Consider the following 23,381-nt stretch of genomic DNA (forward strand, 5'->3'; position numbering starts at 1 on the left):
CCTTCCGGCACCTGATTGAAAGTATGCCTGTGAGAGTGAAGGCTGTCATCAAGGCTAAGGGTGGGCCAACACTGTATTGACTGCCAGTGTTCCCGATGGAGGGTTACCCAAACTTGTACTTTATTTTCAGGTGGGTGTCTGGATACTTCTGATCACATAGAGTATATATAGTCTTGGAAAGAAAGGATCAAGGGCCTCCTCGGTGGCGCATGGTAGCATCGTCGCCTTATAATCAAGGGGTTCCGGGTTCGATACCCGGTGGATGCTCATAGTGGTTCGGATACCACTTTACACTGTAGAACCAGTCCCGATTAGCCTTACTGTGTATAAAGTGGACTTAAAACACCAACTCAATCAATCAATAAATTGGAAAGGTACATCATTTTCTTCTGTGGCCCCCAACAGTCTACGGATATACTCTCGCGAAATACACAGCCATTATTCGGGAAACTAAATGCAGAATGAACTCATTAGCTTAATGGCTTATACACCAAGAACAATGTTATTAGTCTTTAGATTTGTAAATTTGCTGGAAGAAAACTGAGAAGTAGATAAAACCCTTTTCTGTGGTTTTAGATATAAAGTGCTGGAACCAGGTTTACAAGTATTGACAGCAGTGCCAATATAAAATGTGTGCGTAATGAGTTCAAGCTATGCATCTCATGTATACAGTTCATACCGGAATTGAATCCAGTATCTCTTAGTTCAAAGGTGGGCCCGAGTCTTCTATGGCATCTGATTGTTCACTTGGGAAATGATGACGATAAGAAATTATATGCACACGTCTAATTTCTTAAAATTAATGTTATTTGTGTGTGGAAAACTGAATATATGATGGCACTGGATAAAACAAAGTTCCCACACGCTCAAATAATTACGCTCTCGTCTTTTGTTTGGCTGGTCCAACAACCTGCCCGGGTTCGATTCCCGATGGAGACACATAGTTGTTCGGATCTCACTTTAAACTGTAGGTCCAGTCCCAATTAGCCTTACTGTGCATAAAGTGGACTTAAAACACCAGTTCAATTAATCAATCAATCGAAAGGTTCAAGGTTCGATCCCTGGTGGTCAGGCTGGTAGCCAGAATTTGATTTCGGAAGGGGCTTATCCCTTATCGGCAACCGCCATCTAAATACGAAAAGGTTGGGGGGGAGGAGTAAATGTGCTGAAGATGAATTTCGTGGTATATTGCAACTTACCATATACAAGATGTTTAATCCTGTTAATGAAGTAAATTTAATTACTACTACACATTATTAAAATCAGATATTTGTAGGATTTCGGGAAAGGACTGCAGCCCCCGAGCCCCTTCCCTGGGTATGTGCCTGCTTGTATTAGTTCCAAAATTTCTGTGCTGTTCCAACATCATGAGGACAATTTGGGAAGTCCTTGAAAGCGATATGGAAGCAAATTCTGCTCTCGAAACTATGGGACTCGATGTGATGACCACGTGCAACCGAATGAAAGAACTCTTCACAGGCCTTGTCCCTCAATATTAATTTTACTTACTAATAGTAAGTTTTTCTCGGCCTCCTCGATGACACAGTGGTAGCGTCGCCATCTTGTAATCAAGGGGTCCCGGGTTTGATACCCGGTGGAGGCACATAGTGGTTCAGATCCCCGATTAGCCTTACTGTGCATACAGTGGATTTAAAACACGAACTCGATAATTGGAAGGTTTTAGAAGAACTAAACATGGCTTTTTATGCATCGTACAACTTTGCTTCTTTTCACCCTACTTTTAGTTTTTCTTCCTAAGAATTCCACTGAGTATAACATGCTACGAAACCAGAGGTCCAAGGTTCGGACATTGGACAGATATGCTTGTATCATGTCTGTCCCATCGCCATTCCTTCAGCTCATCATTCATCCTCATCGTCACATGTAACCCAAGAGGTAGAAAAGCGGCGTAATATAGAAATATATAAATGATTGATTTGGTTTATTTTACTTCACTTTTCTGACACTTTTTGGCTAATCGTGAAGATGAAGATGACAATGAGTGATGTGAAATTGATGAGAGGACCATCATAAAGAACACACACGCCCAGTCCGGGATTTGAACCCTGGACCCCTGGCATCGTAATGCACCTTGTTAACCACCGCACAACAAATAGAAACAGAAAATGCTTGATAAGTTATTTGCTTCTCCATAACTCATGATTATATTATAAGTATTATTCGCTGTATGACTAGGGATTAATTATATTTGTATGTCTAGCCAACCTAGCCACCTAAGCAACAGCAGCTTCCGCATTTGCAGGTGGAGGCTAAATGAAGAAAAATCACAGAAAGTCAGAAAGATATACAAATTTTGTAACATAATACTTATAGAGCATGCATGTAAAAACAATTGCTATATACCTAGTTTCCTTCCTTAATTGAAACTTGGTTTATTCTTCATTATACATGAGATCAACCACGCTGGGAGTCGAACCCAGGATCTTGTGTGGTAGTCAGACTCTCTTTTAGAACGTCAATATGTTGGATATTTGGCCGATCAGTCGATCCTGATCCATTGTTTTCAGAGGAAGACAATCTGGCAGCTTCGCATTCGACATTTTACTCGCGATGGAAGAAAACGAGATCACAAACACTTTGTGATGCTATCTTCTCACGTTTACAGAAGTTTACCACCGCTCGGACAACAAATCCTACTTCAAAGTGACAGATATCAACTGTCCACCAAATCAACAGATGAACCGACCGCTTCGATGTTTCTCCGAATTTTCAGAAAGTGGCCTTTCCCTCCTTGCAGGGCAGGTCATTAGCAGGAGGGTTCAGTGTATGTGAGATGAACCGCTATGTCATTCATTCTCGTGCTGAAAAAGGGGCAAGCAATAAAATTCTGTTCTTGGAATTTGAAACGCATGGGGATATCTTTTCTAAACCATAAAATAATTAACGCAGAAAGTTCTAGCCACCCGTAGCTAAATCTTCCTGTTAGTGTCGTCCTTTCGAGGTCCATGGAGCCAGTGCAGGGCCAGATGAAGAGAAAGCGCAGGTTTTGGGGGGGATCCTGGATCTGGTGTGCAGCAGGGAGGGAAAGTGCATTTTCAATAGCTCTCGGACTTCCCTGACCATGGCAGGCCACAAAACCATTAACTGCATCCCCTCCCAATACATCTGTTTGTGTTCAATAAGTAAGAAACAGAGAAATAAGAAAGAAATGCCTTGCTTGAGTTTGTGCTATTGAAAATTGAAGAAGTGTTTCAAACTGCAAGCAAACTTTACTGAAGAATTATTTTGCAATATTTGTCATCAAAGTAAAATTTCCAGCAAATACAGAACAATTTCCAGGGGATACGTGGACGTATGCCAGGCCAGTGCCCCCGCGTGCACCCCCTTAATGACGTCCCTGCTGATGCTGTAAAAAATAAACAAGTGTTCATAGAAAGTTACTTACCTAGGATCATTCAAAGTAGGACCCTCCTGCATCCACACATCGTTGCACCCTACCGACCAGTGCATGGAAGGATTGCTGGAATTAGTTTTGTGTGACCCTGTTTAAAATCCTTGTCGTAGCCTTCTTGATTGTTGGTACATCATCAAAGTAGCTTTCAGTTTAGGAAATAAAAAATAATCATACAAAGCCAGATCCAGTGAATGTGCAGGGTGTGACAACATAACAGATTCCCTTTCGGGCCAAAAGTCCTTTACAATCGCAGCCTTGCGACTTGGGGAATTGTCATGAAGCAGACACCAGCTACCATCAACCCGATACTCGGGCCTCGCACGTGTTATTCTTTGCACAAACGTTTCAGTACGTCAAGATAAAATGCAGCAGTAACAGTCTGTCTGTAAGTTTGATCTTCAATAATGATTGTCCTGACTTTCTCAATCAATTTCGGTGTTCTCACCATCCTTGCTGCACCCGGATGCTCGTCTTCTTCAATTGACTCCCGTCGTTCACTGAAGCACCTGTGTCATTCAAATTCATGCGTACAGGATAAACAATTGTTCCCATACACTTGCTGCAACATGTGAACTGTTTCCATAGCAGTTTTACCCAGGTGCGTACAAGACTTGATGTTTGCTCTTTGTTCCACTTTGAAATCACGATGCACTTTCACGACACGTGCACACACTCAACAATGCCAAATGCGGTAATGTCGCTTGAGGTCAATGAGCTCTGCATCTAACGTTCGTGAGGTACCACTCACTTGTTCGCACAACAGAACACTTGCACAGTGGCACCACCTACCAAGAAACGAAATCAGTTCCGATTTCAAATTGCCACACTGTGCAATTTTTCTTCTACAATGTATTTTTGAAAAGTGCTTAAGGTTAAACATACCATTTATATGATGTATTTGAAATTCTAATTAGTAAAGTACTTTAATAATTATTAGTGTCATTCCTGATTCAAACTAACCCATGAATTTATTTCAGAATATTTAAACATGAAGGAAGCTGATGGAATAGGAATAAGTCTGCCCATGACGTTCCTATCTCCCCAAGTACATCATTTCCTGGTGGATGTGGGTGCTCAGGATAGCTTTGGTGCCTCGATGAATGGTGACTATATAGATGAAAACATTTCATTTAAATGGGAGCAAATTGAACCATTGATTGGAAACATATCAGGTAAGTACTTTTTATATTTAAAAAAATACATAAAATGTACTTGAAACTGTACACAGAAATATGCTTGTCGAGTCAATGGGGTGTCAGACTACCATATGGGAGACCCAGGTTTAAATCCTACTGTAAGTGATCTCAGGAGAAATATTTCAGGCTACGTCCCTGCATAAGGAGCCTCTGGGGTTCATCCAACCTCTTGCAAAATGATTACCTGGGGAACAAGGGGGAGGGTAAAGGTGGCTGGAGCATAGTGCTGATCACATGACCTCCACAATGATCGAGATCTGAATGTGCTGAACCCCTACCTCCACACTATGAGCAGGCATGTTTTGTTGCAGTGTGCAGGAGAACGCTTTACCTTTACAATGAGAATATCACATGCTTGCTTTGTTAGACCTTTATTTTGAAACTAGAAGCTTTCAGGTTACAGTTATAAGTGTAAACAGCAAATGTAACCACAAAATTTTGCTTTTCCCTCCAAGCTATACTGTGCAGAAAGATAGCTTACTTCGACTCAAGGCCCACAACTGCCAGGATAAATTACGTAAGAGTTGTAACCAGCACGTAATGGTAAAGTAAAGTAATCCAAGGCATTTCCACAAGGTCACTGCAGGGCCTCACCAAGGGTGCAGTGGTATCATCACTGCCTTGTATTCAAGGGGTCCTGGGTTCGATTCCCGGTGGAGGAACATAGTGGTTCGGATTAGGGATGGCCAGATCCGGATCCGGTTGGTTCCGGATCCGGATCCTAAAATTTTTCGGATCTGGTACTTTCGGATCCGGATCCGGATCCAGAACTTTCGGATCTGGATCCAGAACATTCGGATCCGGATCCGTATTGCCATCCCACATGCGCTTCTTTGGAAAGTAAGAATGTGCTTATAACATATTGTTACCTGCTAATATACATATATATATATATATATATATATATATATATAATATACATACACACACACATATATATATATAGTGTGTGTGCACGCATGCGCGATTTGTAATTAATTAATACACTTACAAGGGAGGTCTAAGTCTCCCCCTCCGATTTCCATGAAATGTGCAGGGCCCAAATGAAGAAATACGTGTTTTTTTGTTTCGGCAAAAAATTTGTTCTAGGGGGCAACCACCTCTTAAATGTCAAGATGAGGACAAATTGAAGTGGGGATCTCACCCCTGTGTTCCCCTCCGATTTCCATGAAACGTGGCAGGTGTATAGCAGGGATGGCCAGATCCGGATCCTAGCGGATCCGAAAGCCACATCCAGAACTTTTTTATTTTAATTTGTAGAACTGTAACTGTTGAACAATTGTATAATTTTTGTATAACATTTCTATCTTGTTATATGTGTTAAAGGTTTCATCCTGGAATGGAATGTCTCACATTTATGTGTGTTTTCATTCCCCCCCCCCCTCAAATGTCAAGATGAGGAGAAATTAAAGTGGGGATCTGACCCCGAAACCACGTAAATATGGCATAGGAAGAAACAGGGGGCATACGGCCTCTCTATACACCTGTCAAATTTCATGAGAATCGGAGGGGGACACAGGGGTCAGATGATCCTCACGTCAATTTGTCCTCATCGTGACATTTGAGGCAGGTTTTGCCCCCTAAAACAGTTTTTTAGCCGAAACAAAAATAAAACACATATTTCTTCCTTTGGGCCCCTCTATACACCTGCCAAGTTTCATGAAAATCGGAGGGGGACACAGGGGTCAGATCCTAATTCAATTTGTCCTCATCTTGACATTTGAGGGGATTTTGTCCCCTAAAACAGTTTTTAGCTGAAACAAAAAAACACGTAATTCTTCCTTTGGGCCCCTCTATACACTTGCCACGTTTCATGGAAATCGGAGGAGAACACAGGGGTCAGATACCCACTTCAATTTGTCCTCATCTTGACATTTGAGAGGAGGTTGCCCTCTAGAACAAATTTTTTGCCGAAACAAAAAAACACGTATTTCTTCATTTGGGCCCGTTTATACACACACCTGCCAAGTTTCATGGAAATCGGAGGGGGACACAGGGGTCAGATCCCCACTTCAATTTGTCCTCATCTTGACAATTGAGGAGTTTCGCCCTGTAAAACCGTTTTTTAGCTGAAACAAAAAAAAAACACATATTTCTTCCTTTGGGCCCCACTATACACCTGCCAAGTTTCATGGAAATTGGAGGGGGATACTTAGATAACCTCCCTTGTTAGTCTTACACTTTGTAATTATTTAACACTGCATATATTTTAATGTTTTATTTTAATTTGTGGAACTGTAACTGTAGAACAATTGTATAATTTTTGTATAACATTTCTATCATGTTATTTGTGTTAAAGGTTTCATCCTGGAATGGAATGTCTCACATTTATGTGTGTTTTCATTTCCAATACATTCGAATGAATACATATTCGTTTCAATGGCATTTACAAAATCACCTCTGACATGTGTGCACGAGTGTGTTAGCCGATGCGTAGCAAAGTATTTTAGGAACATCACTTGAAAAAAATACTTGTAGGACTAACAAAAGATTTCTTTGTAATCGAAGATCATAATACATTTTAAGGTGTGGTAATATTATAATGGGATTGAGATACGAAACTCTCGGATCCGGATCCAGATCAGGAACTTTCGGATCCGGATCCAGATCCGAAACTTTCAGACCCGGATCCAGATCCGTAACTTTTGGATCCAGATCCGGATCCGAATGGATCTGGATTTTTCGGATCCGGATCCGTTTGGCCATCCCTAGTTCGGATCCCACTTTAAATTGTACGTCCAGTCCTGATTAGCCTTACTGTGCATAAAGTGGACTTAAAACAGCAATTCAATCAATCAATCAATCACAAGGTCACTGACTGCAGCAGAAGACCCCTAAAATCTGGAAATGGACAGGTCTCTTTGTTTATCTCTGCACCCTCCCTCCCCTCCTTTGGAGATATTCTAATGGGCTGACTGCTCTAGTTGTACAGTGTATAGAATGAACGAAAAGTCATGATCGTAATCAATGCAGAAACTGTATTGAACTGAACAAAGAGCGAGATAGGGCAAATACCTGTATAATTAATATCAGTACAGTTCTCAAATGATCGAACCACTGAATGCTGCTGACCATCATTCTTTGTGCACAGCTGGATTCGTCACAATGTGCGCAGACTTTCCCACATCACCATTTCAGAAATGATCATTCTGAAGACACGGATAATTTCTCTTTTCAAAACGTCAATGGAGTTCAGACAAATTCCACTAATCTTCATTTTTAACTGCAGCATTCATATGAACCTGCATCAGAAAACAGACAAATCACTACCACATCACATATGTGCTCAATCAACGACAACTTTTTCGTCAATTTCGCTTGCGAATCTTGTTTCTGCACTATAAATTGTATCCGATCATTACTTTTGGCCCACAGTGTACATAAAATTGCAGTTATAACAGCATGACAATGATGACTCCCTCCTAAACAAAGTAATTTGTTCTTATGGCATTTAACATTTGATACGCCTCCACATAAATTTCTTAATTGCATTACAGAGGATTTTAATATACATCAACAAACAAGTGAGTGGTTTGAAGAAATCTTATCGAGGTTAGTTCCAGTGCTTGCCGCATGCCATAAATATCTTGGTCAAAGAAAGAAGACCCATTCCAGCCTTATACAAGAGCTTTCCAGTTGGACTAAGAAAGAAGAGGAGCTTCTAGAAGCTTACAATACATATCTCTCGTCTGATTCAACGAGTACTGTGGAAGTTCCTCTGCTTTTGACAGCCATTTTAGAAAGAGCACTTGGAAATGTAAGTGTCGTATTGAAAGAGTAATTATTAACATTCTGCGTTTAAACATGTAATGCATTATTGTAGGGGATAAGCGTAACACATTTTCAAACTTCAAAATACCATTGAATTGACATTTAAATTTCAGTGATTTAGAAGGGTCTGAGGAAACTACATTGCATGATTCATTTCCCTACTGTGTACACCCCTATTTTTACTCTTCATTAATTTCACTACTTTTTCTCTGTTGACAGTTTTATAATTTCTTCCATTTCTTTTGAAGTTGCTGCAGAAGGTTCCAGGTTTGTTTGTTTGTTTATTTGTTTGTAGAGAGGGAGAGAGTGAGTGAGTTGACAAATAAGAAAGCAATAGGAAACATTCACTAGACACTGAATATTTCCATGCTCTGGACACATGTTTCACTTTCCTGGACAAACTCAACACCTTAAGTTCCATCAAGTTCAGCTGGACCCACTCCACCAATTAAATTACCTAGATGTGGCTGGGAAAGTGCAGATGCACAACATATAATAGAGAGAGAAATATCTTGTATAAAACTTTAAATAATCTAAAGGTTCAGTTTCCAACAAATTTGTTAAGTTTAGTTGTTAATCCAGATGTGCGGATTGGTTATAGTTTATCATTTAAAAGGAGTGTAACATACAATTGTAAAAGGCAAAGTGTTCTTTTTTTTAAAATAAAATAGTACTTTCTGTAAAATAGGGGGGAAGGACTGATAATTTTAATGTAAAACAATTGTGCACATTTTATATGTGTATTGTTATGGACAAAAAACGGCATAAAAGCTGTTAGGTTCCAAATAAAGGAATGGATGAATGAATGAATAGTTGGTTACTCGGAACGAAGAAGGCAAAGAACATTTACATTTTTTATGGTTAATTATTATTAATGGTAGTAATTGTGCTGTCTAATGTGTTTATGTTTGTCTAGTGTAGTAGTTCCTCCATTCATATTGGGGGTTAGGTGTAGAGCTGACAACTCTGCACTGTAAAAAGCCATGTCAAGAATCAGCAATATAAGGCCATGGATGTTCCCAAGGTAAAATATTCCGGAGGTAAAATAGTCCCCCGTTCGGATCTCTGGGTGGGGACTACTTTGGGAGGTCCCTGGACTAAGGATAAGATTTACATTAGCAATAAGGATATTAAATTAGGCACCTGGAATGTTTTGAGCCTTTACCGGCCTGGGGCATTTCAGTGTACAGTTAATGAGATAGTTAAGTATAAATTAGATGTAGTAGCTGTCCAGGAAGTTAGGTGGCCAGGAGAAGGGAATTGTAAAACTAAAAATTATACTTTTTTCTATGGTGGTACTGAAAATCATAATTTTGGAAAAGGCTTTTTCATAAATAATAGAATTATCTCGGCTCTTAAAACAGTAGAATTTATTAATGATAGGATATCATATGCAGTTTTACAGGGTAGGTGGTGTAAAATTATTTTAATAAACATACATGCACCAACAGAAGATAAGGATGATAATACTAAAGATGATTTTTATGCAGAGTTAGAACAGGTCGTTGATAAATTTTCTCAGTATGATATGAAAATTCTGTTAGGTGACTGTAATGCACAGATTGGCAAAGAAGAGACATTTAAACCCACGATTGGTAAAGAAAGTCTTCATGAATTAAGTAATGATAATGGTATAAGATTGATTACTTTTGCAACCTCAAATAATTTAATTCTGAAAAGTACCACTTTTAAACATAAAGATATCCATAAATATACCTGGTCTTCTCCAGATGGTAAAACTCATAATCAGATAGATCATATTCTCATTGATAAGAGAAGGCATACTAGTATAATTGACGTTCGTACACATAGAGGTGCTGACTGTGCCAGTGACCATTATTTAGTAATTGCTAAATTAAGAGAAAGACTCTCAGTGATAAATCATAAGCAACAAAATCTAAAAGTTATAAAATTTGATACAGGAAAGTTTACTGATGAAAGAATTAAGAAAGATTACCAAATTAAACTGTCAAATAGATTTGATATTTTGCTGGATTTAAATGATGATGAAAATATAAATGAAACAGACGTAAATAAGAATTGGGAGCACATATGTAATGCAATAGAATCAGCAGCTAAAGAAAGTATAGGATACCATAAACCAAGAAAAAGTAAGCCATGGTTTGATAATGAATGTCATAATCTAATAGAAATAAGAAATCAGGCTAGACTTAGTTGGTTAAATAACTCTGATGATAAAAATCTAAACAGTTATAATAGAATAAAGCGAGAAGTTAACCACACGTTTAGAAGTAAAAAAAGAGATTACTTGAAAAGCAAAATTAACGAAATTGAAACAAACAGCAAAAATAAAAATATCAGAGATTTATATAAAGGTGTCAATGAGTTTAGAAAGGGGTGGCAACCTAAAGTAAACTTGATAAAAGATAAAGACAGTGATTTTCTAGCTGACTCAAGCGATATTCTAAATAGATGGAAGAACTACTTTAATGACCTTTTAAATGTCCATGTAGGAGATAAAACTGAAGTAAATGAACTACACACAGCAGAACCTTTAGTTCCAGAACCTAACTTGACTCAAGTTAGAGATGCTATTAAAAGGCTAAAGAATAACAAAGCACCTGGCATTGATTTAATACCAGCTGAGTTAATTAAATATGGTGGAAATTCATTAATATGTCAAATTCATAAATTAATTTGTTTAATATGGAATAAAGAAGAAATCCCTCAACAGTGGAAAGAATCCATAATTGTTCCTGTGTTTAAAAAAGGTGATAAAATGAACTGCAATAATTACCGTGGAATTTCTCTACTCTCAACAACATACAAAATATTGTCTAACATTCTTTTAACAAGACTAACCCCATATGCTAATGAAATTATAGGTGATTATCAATGTGGATATAAACGTAACAGATCAACTACAGAACAAATTTTTCACATCAGACAAACACTTGAAAAAAAGTGGGAATATAATCAAAATGTCCATCAGCTATTCATTGATTTCAAAAAAGCATATGATTCGGTCAAAAGAGATAAATTATATAATATATTAGTAGAGTTTGGAATACCTAAGAAGCTTGTTAGTATGATAAAAATATGCACCAGTGAAACAGAAAGTAAAATTCATGTGGGTATTAATATGTCTGACAAATTTACAATTCATGATGGGTTAAAACAAGGAGATACATTATCTCCATTGCTCTTTAATTTTGCCTTAGAATATGCTGTTAGGAAGGTAAAAGAAACTAAAGAAGGACTAAAATTAAATGGTGTGACTCAGTTGTTAGCATATGCAGATGATGTAGACTTACTGGGGGATGATGTGAATACAATTAAGAATAATGCTAAAATATTTTTCAAAACTGCTAAAGAGATAGGTTTGGAAGTTAACAAAGAGAAAACTAAATATATGCTTACAGGCCGAAACCAAGTGTTAGGTAATAATCAAAATCTAATTATTGATAACAACTCGTTTGAACCAGTTTCCAAATTCAAATACTTAGGAGTAATATTAACAAATGAAAATTATATTAAAGAGGAAATAAAAAGTAGGCTTAATTCAGGAAATGCATGTTACTTCTCTCTTCATAAACTTTTGTCTTCTCGTTTAATATCTAAGAAACTAAAAGTTAAAATATACAAAACAGTAATTTTGCCTGTAGTATTATATGGATGTAAAACGTGGTCCCTTACATTGAAAGAGGAACATAAATTGAGAGTATTTGAAAATAAGATCCTTAGGAAAATCTTTGGACCTAAAAGGGATGCGGAGACAGGTGAGTGGAGAAGGTTACATAATTTAGAACTACATAATTTGTATTCATGTCCAGATATTATTAGAATAATTAAATCAAGAAGACTTAGGTGGGCAGGCCATGTGGCACGAATGGGAGAGGAAGGACGAGTTTACAGTATTCTTGTAGGAAAACCTGATGGTAAGAGACCTGTAGGGAGGCCAAGACGAAGATGGAGGGATAACATTGAGATGAATCTAAAGGAAATATGTTAAGAATGGAAGAGATTGGATTGATCTTGCCAGGATAGGGACAGATGGAAGGCTTGTGTTGCTGCAGTCATAAACCTTCAGGTTTAAGAATACTAGAGAGTTAGTTATCTCTGATATTGACTGCAGCATTGTGGTAGATTCTGAAGTTTGAAGAATTAAATAAGATTAGAACAATATTAGCTGTCGTCAAAAACTCAGAAAAGTTTTCCCGAAATTGCTTGGTCGAAAGTCAATAGCGCAATAAATTTTTTGATAGATTATTTCTCTTGTAAAATTTCTGGGCACATCATGCTCATATTTTTAAGAAGAACATCTCTCTCACTTTCTCTTTGCACATGTGAGGTGTGGGTGTGTGTATATATTGATAAAGATGAAAATAAATATATCTCCTGTGCATATGACAGGGGTGGCCAACGTGTCGACCGGCAAGCTGCGAGAGGTAGCGCCCACGGTGCTCTGTCATATTATACGGATTTTATTATGCATAGTCACAAAATATTTTATTCCTTACCTCTCTGTATTTTCAACTGTTGTATCAGGAAAAGAGCTTTGTTGTAACAGTTAATCACATAATAATTAACCATAAAAAATGTAAATATTCTGTGCCCTCTCTGTTCGGAGTAACCAACAATTCGTTATTGAACGACTGAGCAATGGGCGATCAAAAGCTTTCTTCTCCTACACTACATTGTTGTTATTGACAAGGCCAGTTTGATTACATTGTTAGATGCAACATTGTTTGCACAAAGTACTGGGCCAATAAGCAGTTATTCGTAACCCTGTGGAACGCTATGACGTTTGTCGAAAATTCACATTTGTGAGACTGTAAACTCGCTGTGAGGCTGCTGTCTCTCATTAAAAGGATGAAAAGATGCTAGGGGTGAACTGGGGAGATACAGCCTAAAACAGGTGCCACGCCCACAGTACTGAAGCCAAAACTTATTTAATAAATAAATAAGTAAATAAATAAATACATAAAATAATCAATGTGAATTTTATGGTATTGGCCCTTTGCTTCCTTTTTCAGGCTCTCGTTAGGTCTAATAAAATAAGTAGACCGCCAGTAATTCTTGAAATGTAAATTAGCCCTCAAACCAAAAAAAAGGTTTATTTTGCTATGTTTCTTCGTGACATGGTGCATTCCACAGATTATAGCTTTACTTGTACCTCTGTTGAGATCAGTATGTTCAAAATAGTAATTAAGTGTATTTTATAGTTTGATGTTATTTTAGTTAATAAAACAGATACTATAACTAGAGGCATGTATTTATGGAGATTGCTTTGTATTCTGGTGGAAAGTGATCAAAATTGCTAAAATTGATGTATTTACTCATATTAATGTTGTGATCCACCCGCACGGCCAACCCGTAATGCAAAGCTCTTTCACATTCCCGCTACATGGTTCTCTCTCCTACAGCGGTCTCTTTACTATAGGCTCCCCCAATTATATAATAACATGCTTGTAAATGTTGATATTTTATTGTCAAAACACAGTTTTCGTCAATCGGTAAGAATGTATGTGTAACATTTCTTTTTTTCTTTTGTTGTTGCTATTTTTCTTGTTGCTACAGTTTTAGTATAAAATGGTCTTTCAGTACTGTATCTGAAACTTTAAGTAAATAAATAAATACAATAATTAATATTAAGGATTCAATACATCTGGTACAAGTGTGTTGTGTTCAAGAAAGGAATGATTGCCTACACTACTTGAAATATATTATATGATTGTGACAGTGTAAGAACCACTACAATAAAATAATTATTTTATTTCTGCCAATATTTTTCATGTTTATGTTGATACTGCAGCTGAATTTGATGTACAACTGTTCTGGTCAACTATTATTTGCATGTTCAAACGTAACTTACTATGCAAAAATATAAATATACATATCATTCATTATAAAATTATTTATTCAATATAACAGTGTAATTAATTTACATTTATTACTTTATTAATTCAATGTAGCCTTCATAATCTGCAAAAATAAAAAGTTTGTGATAATTCATGATTATGTTCATATTTTGCTTTTTGCGATTGCTGCGGAAGGCCTCCCCGATGGTGTAGTGGTAACATCGTTCCCTTGTAATCATGGGGTCTCGGGTTCAATATCTGGTGGAGGCACATAGTGGTTCGGATTCCACTTTAAACTGTAGATTCAGTCCTGATTAGCCTTTCTGTACATAAAGTGGACTTAAAAAACAAACTGAAGCTTCACAAACAGACTGACCTCTGATTATAACCTACACACAATGTTGTGGAAATGTCAGAACCTTAAGATTTTTTTTAGTATTGCTATTTTCTGTCGTGTTCATTATGTAATTCTTTATGATGCTGTAGGTACTGCTACTGAATGGAAAGCAGGTTCCTTTTCTATTGCGAGATTTACTGTCAACAAGTGAACTAAAAACTACCCTTGGCATATTTCCTGTAAGTACTTTGTGGTTCTTCTTTCTTTTCCCATATACATGATTAGAGTATCATTTTATTGTCAAAATTGAATTTTGTCTTAATGGCTACATAGAGCAGGTATTTCAGTCAGTGACTACTAAACAAACACTGCATGGTGCAAGTGCAACACCCCTTTGAAGAGCAAGTTCTGGAATCCAGAGCAAGTGCAGAGCATCCAGGCATGCTAAATCACATCTCAAACTTTCTCAACAACGTTTCACCCTCTCCTAGCTTACACTCATCTCGCAGCACCCCATACGTCACTAAGTCTAAACAACTGTTCTGGACCCCAGACTTTTTATCAATAATAGGATAACCAAGCACTAAAATATCATTACATTTAAATAGATGTGTAATTAGTAGACCTCGGATTTTAGGTTTTTAAGCTATTTTTTCCTTTACAAGTACGTAAGAAATAATAAGTTATGTCAGCGTTTCGTTAAAATATGTAACAACTGATGAAGTTTTATAGTGCCTAAAAACCTATTTTGCTTGTTAGAACCTATTTTAGGTTTATGCATCTAAATCAAGCCTTTTTTTTTAGGTTTTTATATATTTTCACAGGTTTTACAGGATTTTTATGTCACACAGATTTGTTTGGTCACGAAAAAATTCAATGACAAACGTGTTTGAAACAAACTCTCTGTCGATTTCCCTTCCTCCAAGTCCATGGTGATTTTTCAAAGCTCGAAACAAAGCAAAATGTCTTGTGCCACTGTTAAATGTCCTGTCATGGCTCTATGAGCGTCCCACAATCGGCAGAAGTGGGGTATGGTTGGTGGACTACTATGTGATTCTCCCAGCTAGATCCGAGGGATCCGCTGACCAACGACAGGTGAGGTCCTCAATTCATATTGGGGGTTAGGCGTAGAGCTGACAAATCTGCACTGTATAAAAGACATGTTAAGAATCAGCAATATGAGGCCATGGATGTTCCCAAGGTAAAATAGTCTCCCATTCGGATCTCCGGGCAGGGACTAATTTGGGAGGTCCCTGGACTAAGGATAAGATCTACATTAGGAATAAGGATATTAAATTAGGCACCTGGAATGTTCTGAGCCTTTACCGGCCTGGGGCATTTCAGTGTACAGTTAATGAGATAGTTAAGTATAAATTAGATGTAGTAGCTGTCCAGGAAGTTAGGTGGCCAGGAGAAGGGAATTGTAAAACTAAAAATTATACTTTTTTCTATGGTGGTACTGAAAACCATAATTTTGAACAGGCTTTTTCATAAATAATAGAATTATCTCGGCTCTTAAAACAGTAGAATTTATTAATGATAGGATATCATATGCAGTTTTACAGGGTAGGTGGTGTAAAATTATTTTAATAAACATACATGCACCAACGGAAGATAAAGATGATAATACTAAAGATGATTTTTATACAGAGTTAGAACAGGTCTTTGATAAATTTTCTCAGTATGATATGAAAATTCTGTTAGGTGACTGTAATGCACAGATTGGCAAAGAAGAGACATTTAAACCCACGATTGGTAAAGGAAGTCTTCATGAATTAAGTAATGATAATGGTATAAGATTGATTACTTTTGGAACCTCAAAGAATTTAATTGTGAAAAGTACCACTTTTAAACATAAAGATATCCATAAATATACCTGGTCTTCTCCAGATGGTAAAACTCATAATCAGATAGATCATATTCTCATTGATAAGAGAAGGCATACTAGTATAATTGACGTTCGTACACATAGAGGTGCTGACTGTGCCAGTGACCATTATTTAGTAATTGCTAAATTAAGAGAAAGACTCTCAGTGATAAATCATAAGCAACAAAATCTAAAAGTTATAAAATTTGATACAGGAAAGTTTACTGATGAAAGAATTAAGAAAGATTACCAAATTAAACTGTCAAATAGATTTGATGTTTTGCAGGATTTAAATGATGATGAAAATATAAATGAAACAGACGTAAATAAGAATTGGGAGCACATACGTAATGCAATAGAATCAGCAGCTAAAGAAAGTATAGGATACCATAAACCAAGAAAAAGTAAGCCATGGTTTGATAATGAATGTCATAATCTAATAGAAATAAGAAATCAGGCTAGACTTAGGTGGTTAAATAACTCTGATGATAAAAATCTAAACAATTATAATAGAATAAAGCGAGAAGTTAACCACACGTTTAGAAGTAAAAAAAGAGATTACTTGAAAAGCAAAATTAACGAAATTGAAACAAACAGCAAAAATAAAAATATCAGAGATTTATATAAAGGTGTCAATGAGTTTAGAAAGGGGTGGCAACCTAAAGTAAACTTGATAAAAGATAAAGACGGTGATTTTCTAGCTGACCCTGCCCGACCCTGTGGCCGAGTGGTTAGCACATCGTGCTGCGACGCCAAGGGTCCCAGGTTCGAATCCCGGTCGGGCTTGGTTGTTTGTGAATGTCCATTCATCAATTTCATCATTTCATCACTCATCCCCATCTTCGCAAATTAGCCAAGAGGCACAAAACGCGAAGTAAAATAAACTAAATCAATCAATCAATCAATCTAGCTGACCCAAGTGATATTCTAAATAGATGGAAGAACTACTTTAATGACCTTTTAAATGTATATGTAGGAGATAAATCAGAAGTAAATGAACTACACACAGCAGAACCTTTAGTTCCAGAACCTAACTTGACTGAAGTTAAAGATGCTATTAAAAGGCTAAAAAATAACAAAGCACCTGGCATTGATTTAATACCAGCTGAGTTAATTAAATATGGTGGAAATTCATTAATATGTCAAATTCATAAATTAATTTGTTTAATATGGAATAAAGAAGAAATCCCTCAACAGTGGAAAGAATCCATAATTGTTCCTGTGTTTAAAAAAGGTGATAAAATGAACTGCAATAATTACCATGGAATTTCTCTACTCTCAACAACATACAAAATATTGTCTAACATTCTTTTAACAAGACTAACCCCATATGCTAATGAAATTATAGGTGATTATCAATGTGGATATAAACGTAACAGATCAACTACAGAACAAATTTTTCACATCAGACAAACACTTGAAAAAAAGTGGGAATATAATCAAAATGTCCATCAGCTATTCATTGATTTCAAAAAAGCATATGATTCGGTCAAAAGAGATAAATTATATAATATATTAGTAGAGTTTGGAATACCTAAGAAGCTTGTTAGTATGATAAAAGTATGCACCAGTGAAACAGAAAGTAAAATTCATGTGGGTATTAATGTGTCTGACAAATTTACAATTCATGATGGGTTAAAACAAGGAGATGCATTATCTCCATTGCTCTTTAATTTTGCCTTAGAATATGCTGTTAGGAAGGTAAAAGAAACTAAAGAAGGACTAAAATTAAATGGTATGACTCAGTTGTTAGCATATGCAGATGATGTAGACTTATTAGGGGATGATATAAATTCAATTAAGAATAATGCTAAAATATTTTTCAAAACTGCTAAAGAGATAGGTTTGGAAGTTAACAAAGAGAAAACTAAATATATGCTTACAGGCCGAAACCAAGTGTTACGTAATAACCAAAATCTAATTATTGATAACAACTCGTTTGAACCAGTTTCCAAATTCAAATTCTTAGGAGTAATATTAACAAATGAAAATTATATTAAAGAGGAAATAAAAAGTAGGCTTAATTCAGGAAATGCATGTTACTTCTCTCTTCATAAACTTTTGTCTTCTCGTTTAATATCTAAGAAACTAAAAGTTAAAATATACAAAACAGTAATTTTGCCTGTAGTATTATATGGGTGTGAAACTTGGTCCCTTACATTGAAAGAGGAACATAAGTTAAGAGTATTTGAAAGTAAGATCTTTAGGAAAATATTTGGACCTAAAGGGGAAGGGATGAGGAGACAGGTGAGTGGAGAAGGTTACACAATTTAGAACTACATAATTTGTATTCATGTCCAGATATTATTAGAATAATTAAATCAAGAAGACTTAGGTGGGCAGGCCATGTGGCACGAATGGGAGAGGAAAGAGGAGTTTACAAGATTCTTGTTGGGAAACCTGATGGTAAGAGACCTGTAGGAAGGCCAAGACGAAGATGGTGGGACAACGTTGAGATGGATTTAAAGGAAATCGGTAGGGATGGAAAAGAGTATCTAGATCTTGCTCAAGATAGGGACAGATGGAAGGCCTGTGTTGCTGCAGCCATGAACCTTTGGGTTTAAGAAGGCTAGAGAGTTAGTTAGTTAGCCACTGTTAAATGTACAATTCAAAGTGGTCTGATCTGTGTTGTCTTGCTCACTTTCGCGTCACTTGCACACATGTCTTACAAACTAACATTTCAGCATTGAAGCTTGCACCACTGACTATGTTTTTGTTGAAAGATTATTTTCAGCATATACGATGATCCCCAAACAAAATTGCGGAGTTTCAGGAATTTTGAATTATTTGAAGTTTTTTTGAACCTACTTCAGGATTTTTCGAGCCTAACTTAAGCTTTTTAGGACCTATTTTAGGATTTTTTGAACCTATTTTAAGTTTTTTTGAACCTATTTTAGGATTTTTATAGCCTATTTTAGGAACCTCAAAGCATGCTTTTTAGAACCTAAAAATCCGAGGTCTAGTAATTACAATAACAAGTTTGCATTATTTTAAGGGACTCCTCGATTGTCCTTGTGATGCTAGCTAGGCCAGTACGGCATTCTTTGACTGCCTTTACCTCTAATGTTGTCCCTAAGCAGTATGCACTCATCATTGAGAGAATGCATGAGCCAAGTTAAAAAATGAGCATATACTGTATACGAGGGGGCAGTGCTCGAAAAATTTTCTTCAAAGCTAGGCGCCAGCTCTGAAAATCAGGTGACAGGAAACTACCTACTAGCAATTGTTCATACTACATTGTGTTTCAAAAGTCGCACAACCCAAACTTTTAAGATGTATATCATGAAAACCGTAAGAGGTATTTACACCAGGTTTTCTGCACTAAACTAATCATGTACGCTATCACTGGGTTAATAAATTTATATTAGCATGTATCCAAATAAAAATAATTATATTATTTTTAAAAAATATTGTTAATTTGCTGAAAATATCTGAATTGATTTTCAACAATATATACCAACGTAGAAATTTTCAGCGAAAAATGCAGGTTTGATCAGGACTCGAACACGGGTCTCTGATATACTGTGCCATTGCTCTAACCACTGAGCTACTGAGCCGGCCTGGCCTCACCTGATTTTTCTCTGTCGCTGTTTTACCTGCGTGGAATCGTCTCTGCCAGTGCTACCGCAATGGGATCTGTTGCCTTTGAAACACAGTAGACTTCGACGTTGCCTGGTTCCTCCCAGCGTAGAGATGTTAATTATTGAAGATCAGGCACACACAGGAAATGTACTAAGTAGAAATTTTCAGCGAAAAATGCATTTTCAAAGTTTGGGTTGTGCAACTTTTGAAACACTCTGTGTAAGAAGCTGAGCATTATGGTATTCAAAACATCGCTAAATCATTCTAGAAAACAGGAAATGAGGTATTGGGGGACAAAGAGTAAGAAATTATTACTGACACTCTGGAATGTTCACAACGTTGATTAAAAAAAAAATAATAATTTGCTAACTTACACTGTACTGCAATTTGAACTTAGAATCATCAAAATTTTGTACATATTACAACATAAGATCACAGTCGCCAGGCTGAAATTTTTAGTCGCCATGGCGACCTGGCGACCGGAATTTTTCGAGCCCTGCGAGGGGATATCAAAAAGTTGTGATCATCACCATGAAATAACTACGTGAGAAACTTGATGTTATGTAGTGGTAATTAAGACTTCTCTACGTAGTCACCTTCCAAATTCACACATTTCTCCCAGCGTTTCTGAAGCCTTCATTGTAGAAGTCCGCAGATTGCATGGAAAACCACTTCGACCTCATGAATGACGTCATCTGTAGCATCAAATCGCCGACCTCGCAGTGGCTTTTTCATTTCTGGAAACAAGAAAAAGTCACTTGGTGCGAGATCTGGAGAATAAGGTGGATGTGGCAATAATTCAAAACCACAGTGCTCTGCTTCCACAACAGCGACTTGAGATGAGTGAGGTGGTGCATTATCAGCGAGGAGACGGATGCCTTTGGAGATCATACCGTGGCATTTTTTCTTGAAAGTATCTTGCAATTTCTTCAGAAGTGAGCAGTAATATGCGCTGTTAATAGTCTTTCCTCTTGGAAGGTAGTCTGTCAGGATGGCTCCCCGACAATCCCAGAATACCGACAACGTGACCTTTCCTGCAGACTTTTGCACCTTGGCCTTTTTGGGAGGGGGTGAATAAGAGTGCTTCCACTCTTTGCTCATCTCTTTGGTCTCCGGATCATAGAGGTAGATCAAACATTCTTCCATAGTTACCAAATGACTAAAGAAATTCTCTTCGTCGTGCTGCAACAGAGTTAGCATCTGCCTTGACTGATCACATCGTGTGTGCCTGTTGTGTGGAGTTAGCCAGCATGCAGACATCTTAGACATATGCAGACATAATAACACGGTATTTGCACTATGACGTACATAGACTTCAATGATTATACTGGCAAAAATTCATTCACGTACATTTAATAATTTTACCTAATGATTACTACTTTTTGATACCCCCTCGTATGCCTTGTCTTGACCACTTGAAAGACATTATTTTTTATTAGTGTCGGTTCATGTATGTGTTTGTGTTGTTTGAATTTATCTCCAACAAGTGTACAGATTAATTGTTTCTCTTTCTTCCATTTACATAATATCCTCTAGTGAAACATGTTTGTTTAATTTTACTATTTTAAAACCATCAGCTAATTATGCTCATTCGTGTATATCAACACCAAAATGCAAAAATGCATCCTTGTAATTTTTTTTTCTTTCTTTCTTCAGATTATATTTTTGCAAGTGTTGCTGGGAACACCACAGTGCCTGAATCTTCGTAATGTTGTGTGGCATGGATTCCCATCTCCTGATGAAATTCATCCTCATTATTCAGCTACTCTGCTAGTTAGTGTGTGTTCAGTTGGAAAACTTCTGCAAGGAAAAGGAATAATGTTTTCCTCCATTCCAAGTAGAGAACAGACAAAGTTCAAGAAAATGGAAGTGTTAAATGAGAACTTTCCTGATATACATGAACACAAGAGAGATGCCATGGAAATTATAGACTATTGTTCATTTATTCCTCTGTCACATAAAGTTTATTGGAAGACTGCGGTTGAATATTACTGCCAAAACAGGTAAGAATAATGCACGCATCTAGAAATACATTTCAGGGTGGGGTCCGACCAAGTGTCTCAATAATAATAATAATAATAATAATGACAACGACAATAAATTTGAATAATTATATCTAATTAAATTAAAACGATATTAATTAAATATATAAATTAATTAATATTTTTGTTGTTATTACATTAATAAGTAAAATGATGGTAAAAGAATAGATATACAGATAGACAGAGGCGTGGCGTGGCGTGCATGTAGCCGCTGTTACCGCAGGTAACACCAAAATATTGAAGAACTCGTCTTAAAATATTATTACGTACATAAACTGGTAATATTGTCGTAAAGTAAACATAGCAGACTGACATTTTTTCTGACACCGGCAAAAGCGAAGAGGAGGACTGATCCGGTACCCTCCTCAGGCAACATGGGGAAAGGGCCCTGAGCCCACCCAAGGAAGACTTTCCGTCGCGGCAAAGACTGTTACGGCATGAGGAGGAGGCAGGTTATTAGCATGACTGTTTAGCCGCCGCAGTTGCCGGTGATACTTACCGGATACAGATCAGTGTTGCCATATTCAATTGACAGAAAAAAGCTAAGTTGCCTAATCGGGTCTATCTTAAGCCCGCATCACACGGAACTGGGTTTCCAGTAGGTATGCCCTAGTTGGTGCTAGACTGGCTACCAAGTTGCTAGTTTTCGCCTCACACGATACTTATCAGTGTACTTGTCAATAGACTTTTGTTCCCATATGAGGGAAATTTTAATGGCGGCTGCGTGAGATGTAAACAATGTATCACTTCACATTTTTAAAAGCTGATAACTATTCAACCGAGAGGATTAACGTTTCGTATAAAACGTTATTAGGTACAAAACAATGGCACTGCTTAAATACATACTTTACAACGTTTACTGTACATGCATGGAAGAATATTTTAGTTGTTTCAAACCGTGCACTCAGAATAGATGGTGTAACTCAACGTGCCTTTCATGCTATATACATTATACATTGCTGGAGTAACACTCGGAAACCACAGACAAAAGTGCTCCTTTGCACACTCACAGATTATCTTCACATGGCGAAACTTTGCTCTGATTGGCTGTTCCACAGAATCCAGTCGAGGAAAGCAAGTAGCAATTAGAACATGTCCTATTCCTCCAAACCAGTCAAGCAGTCAGCCAGGTGGCCATGATTGCTACCTAGAAAGTTAGTTCAGCACCAACTAGGGCATTCCTATTAGAAATCCAGTTCCGTGTAATAGGGGTTTTACTCTGAAGGTGCCCACTCACACTGAGGAACGATGGCGCAGTGGTAGCGTCGCCGCCTTGTAATCAAGGGATCCCGGGTTCGATACCCGGTGGAGGCCCAAGTGCTTCGGATCCCACTTTAAACTGTCCCGAT

General features: G+C 37.2%; 1 protein-coding gene across 2 annotated transcripts in view; it reads left to right on the forward strand.

Moving 5' to 3' along the window:
• The first annotated feature begins 4,419 nt into the window (after positions 1 to 4,419).
• The window catches only part of LOC145990369 (endoplasmic reticulum membrane-associated RNA degradation protein-like), a 28,013-nt gene continuing 9,051 nt past the window's right edge, over positions 4,420 to 23,381 (forward strand). Inside the window, exons 1-4 of one of the 2 annotated variants that reach the window (XM_083126063.1) lie at positions 4,420 to 4,587; positions 8,109 to 8,368; positions 14,691 to 14,780; positions 21,647 to 21,993. In XM_083126063.1, the coding sequence (XP_082982189.1) occupies positions 4,440 to 4,587; positions 8,109 to 8,368; positions 14,691 to 14,780; positions 21,647 to 21,993 (845 nt within the window). In that variant the 5' untranslated portion in view covers positions 4,420 to 4,439. The remainder of the gene's footprint in view (positions 4,588 to 8,108; positions 8,369 to 14,690; positions 14,781 to 21,646; positions 21,994 to 23,381) is intronic. The other variant, XM_083126064.1, reaches the window with a different exon arrangement.

Source organism: Lepisma saccharinum, chromosome 7, assembly GCF_977018435.1.
Source record: "Lepisma saccharinum chromosome 7, izLepSacc3.1, whole genome shotgun sequence".
Classification (NCBI taxonomy): Eukaryota; Metazoa; Arthropoda; class Insecta; order Zygentoma; family Lepismatidae; genus Lepisma; species Lepisma saccharinum.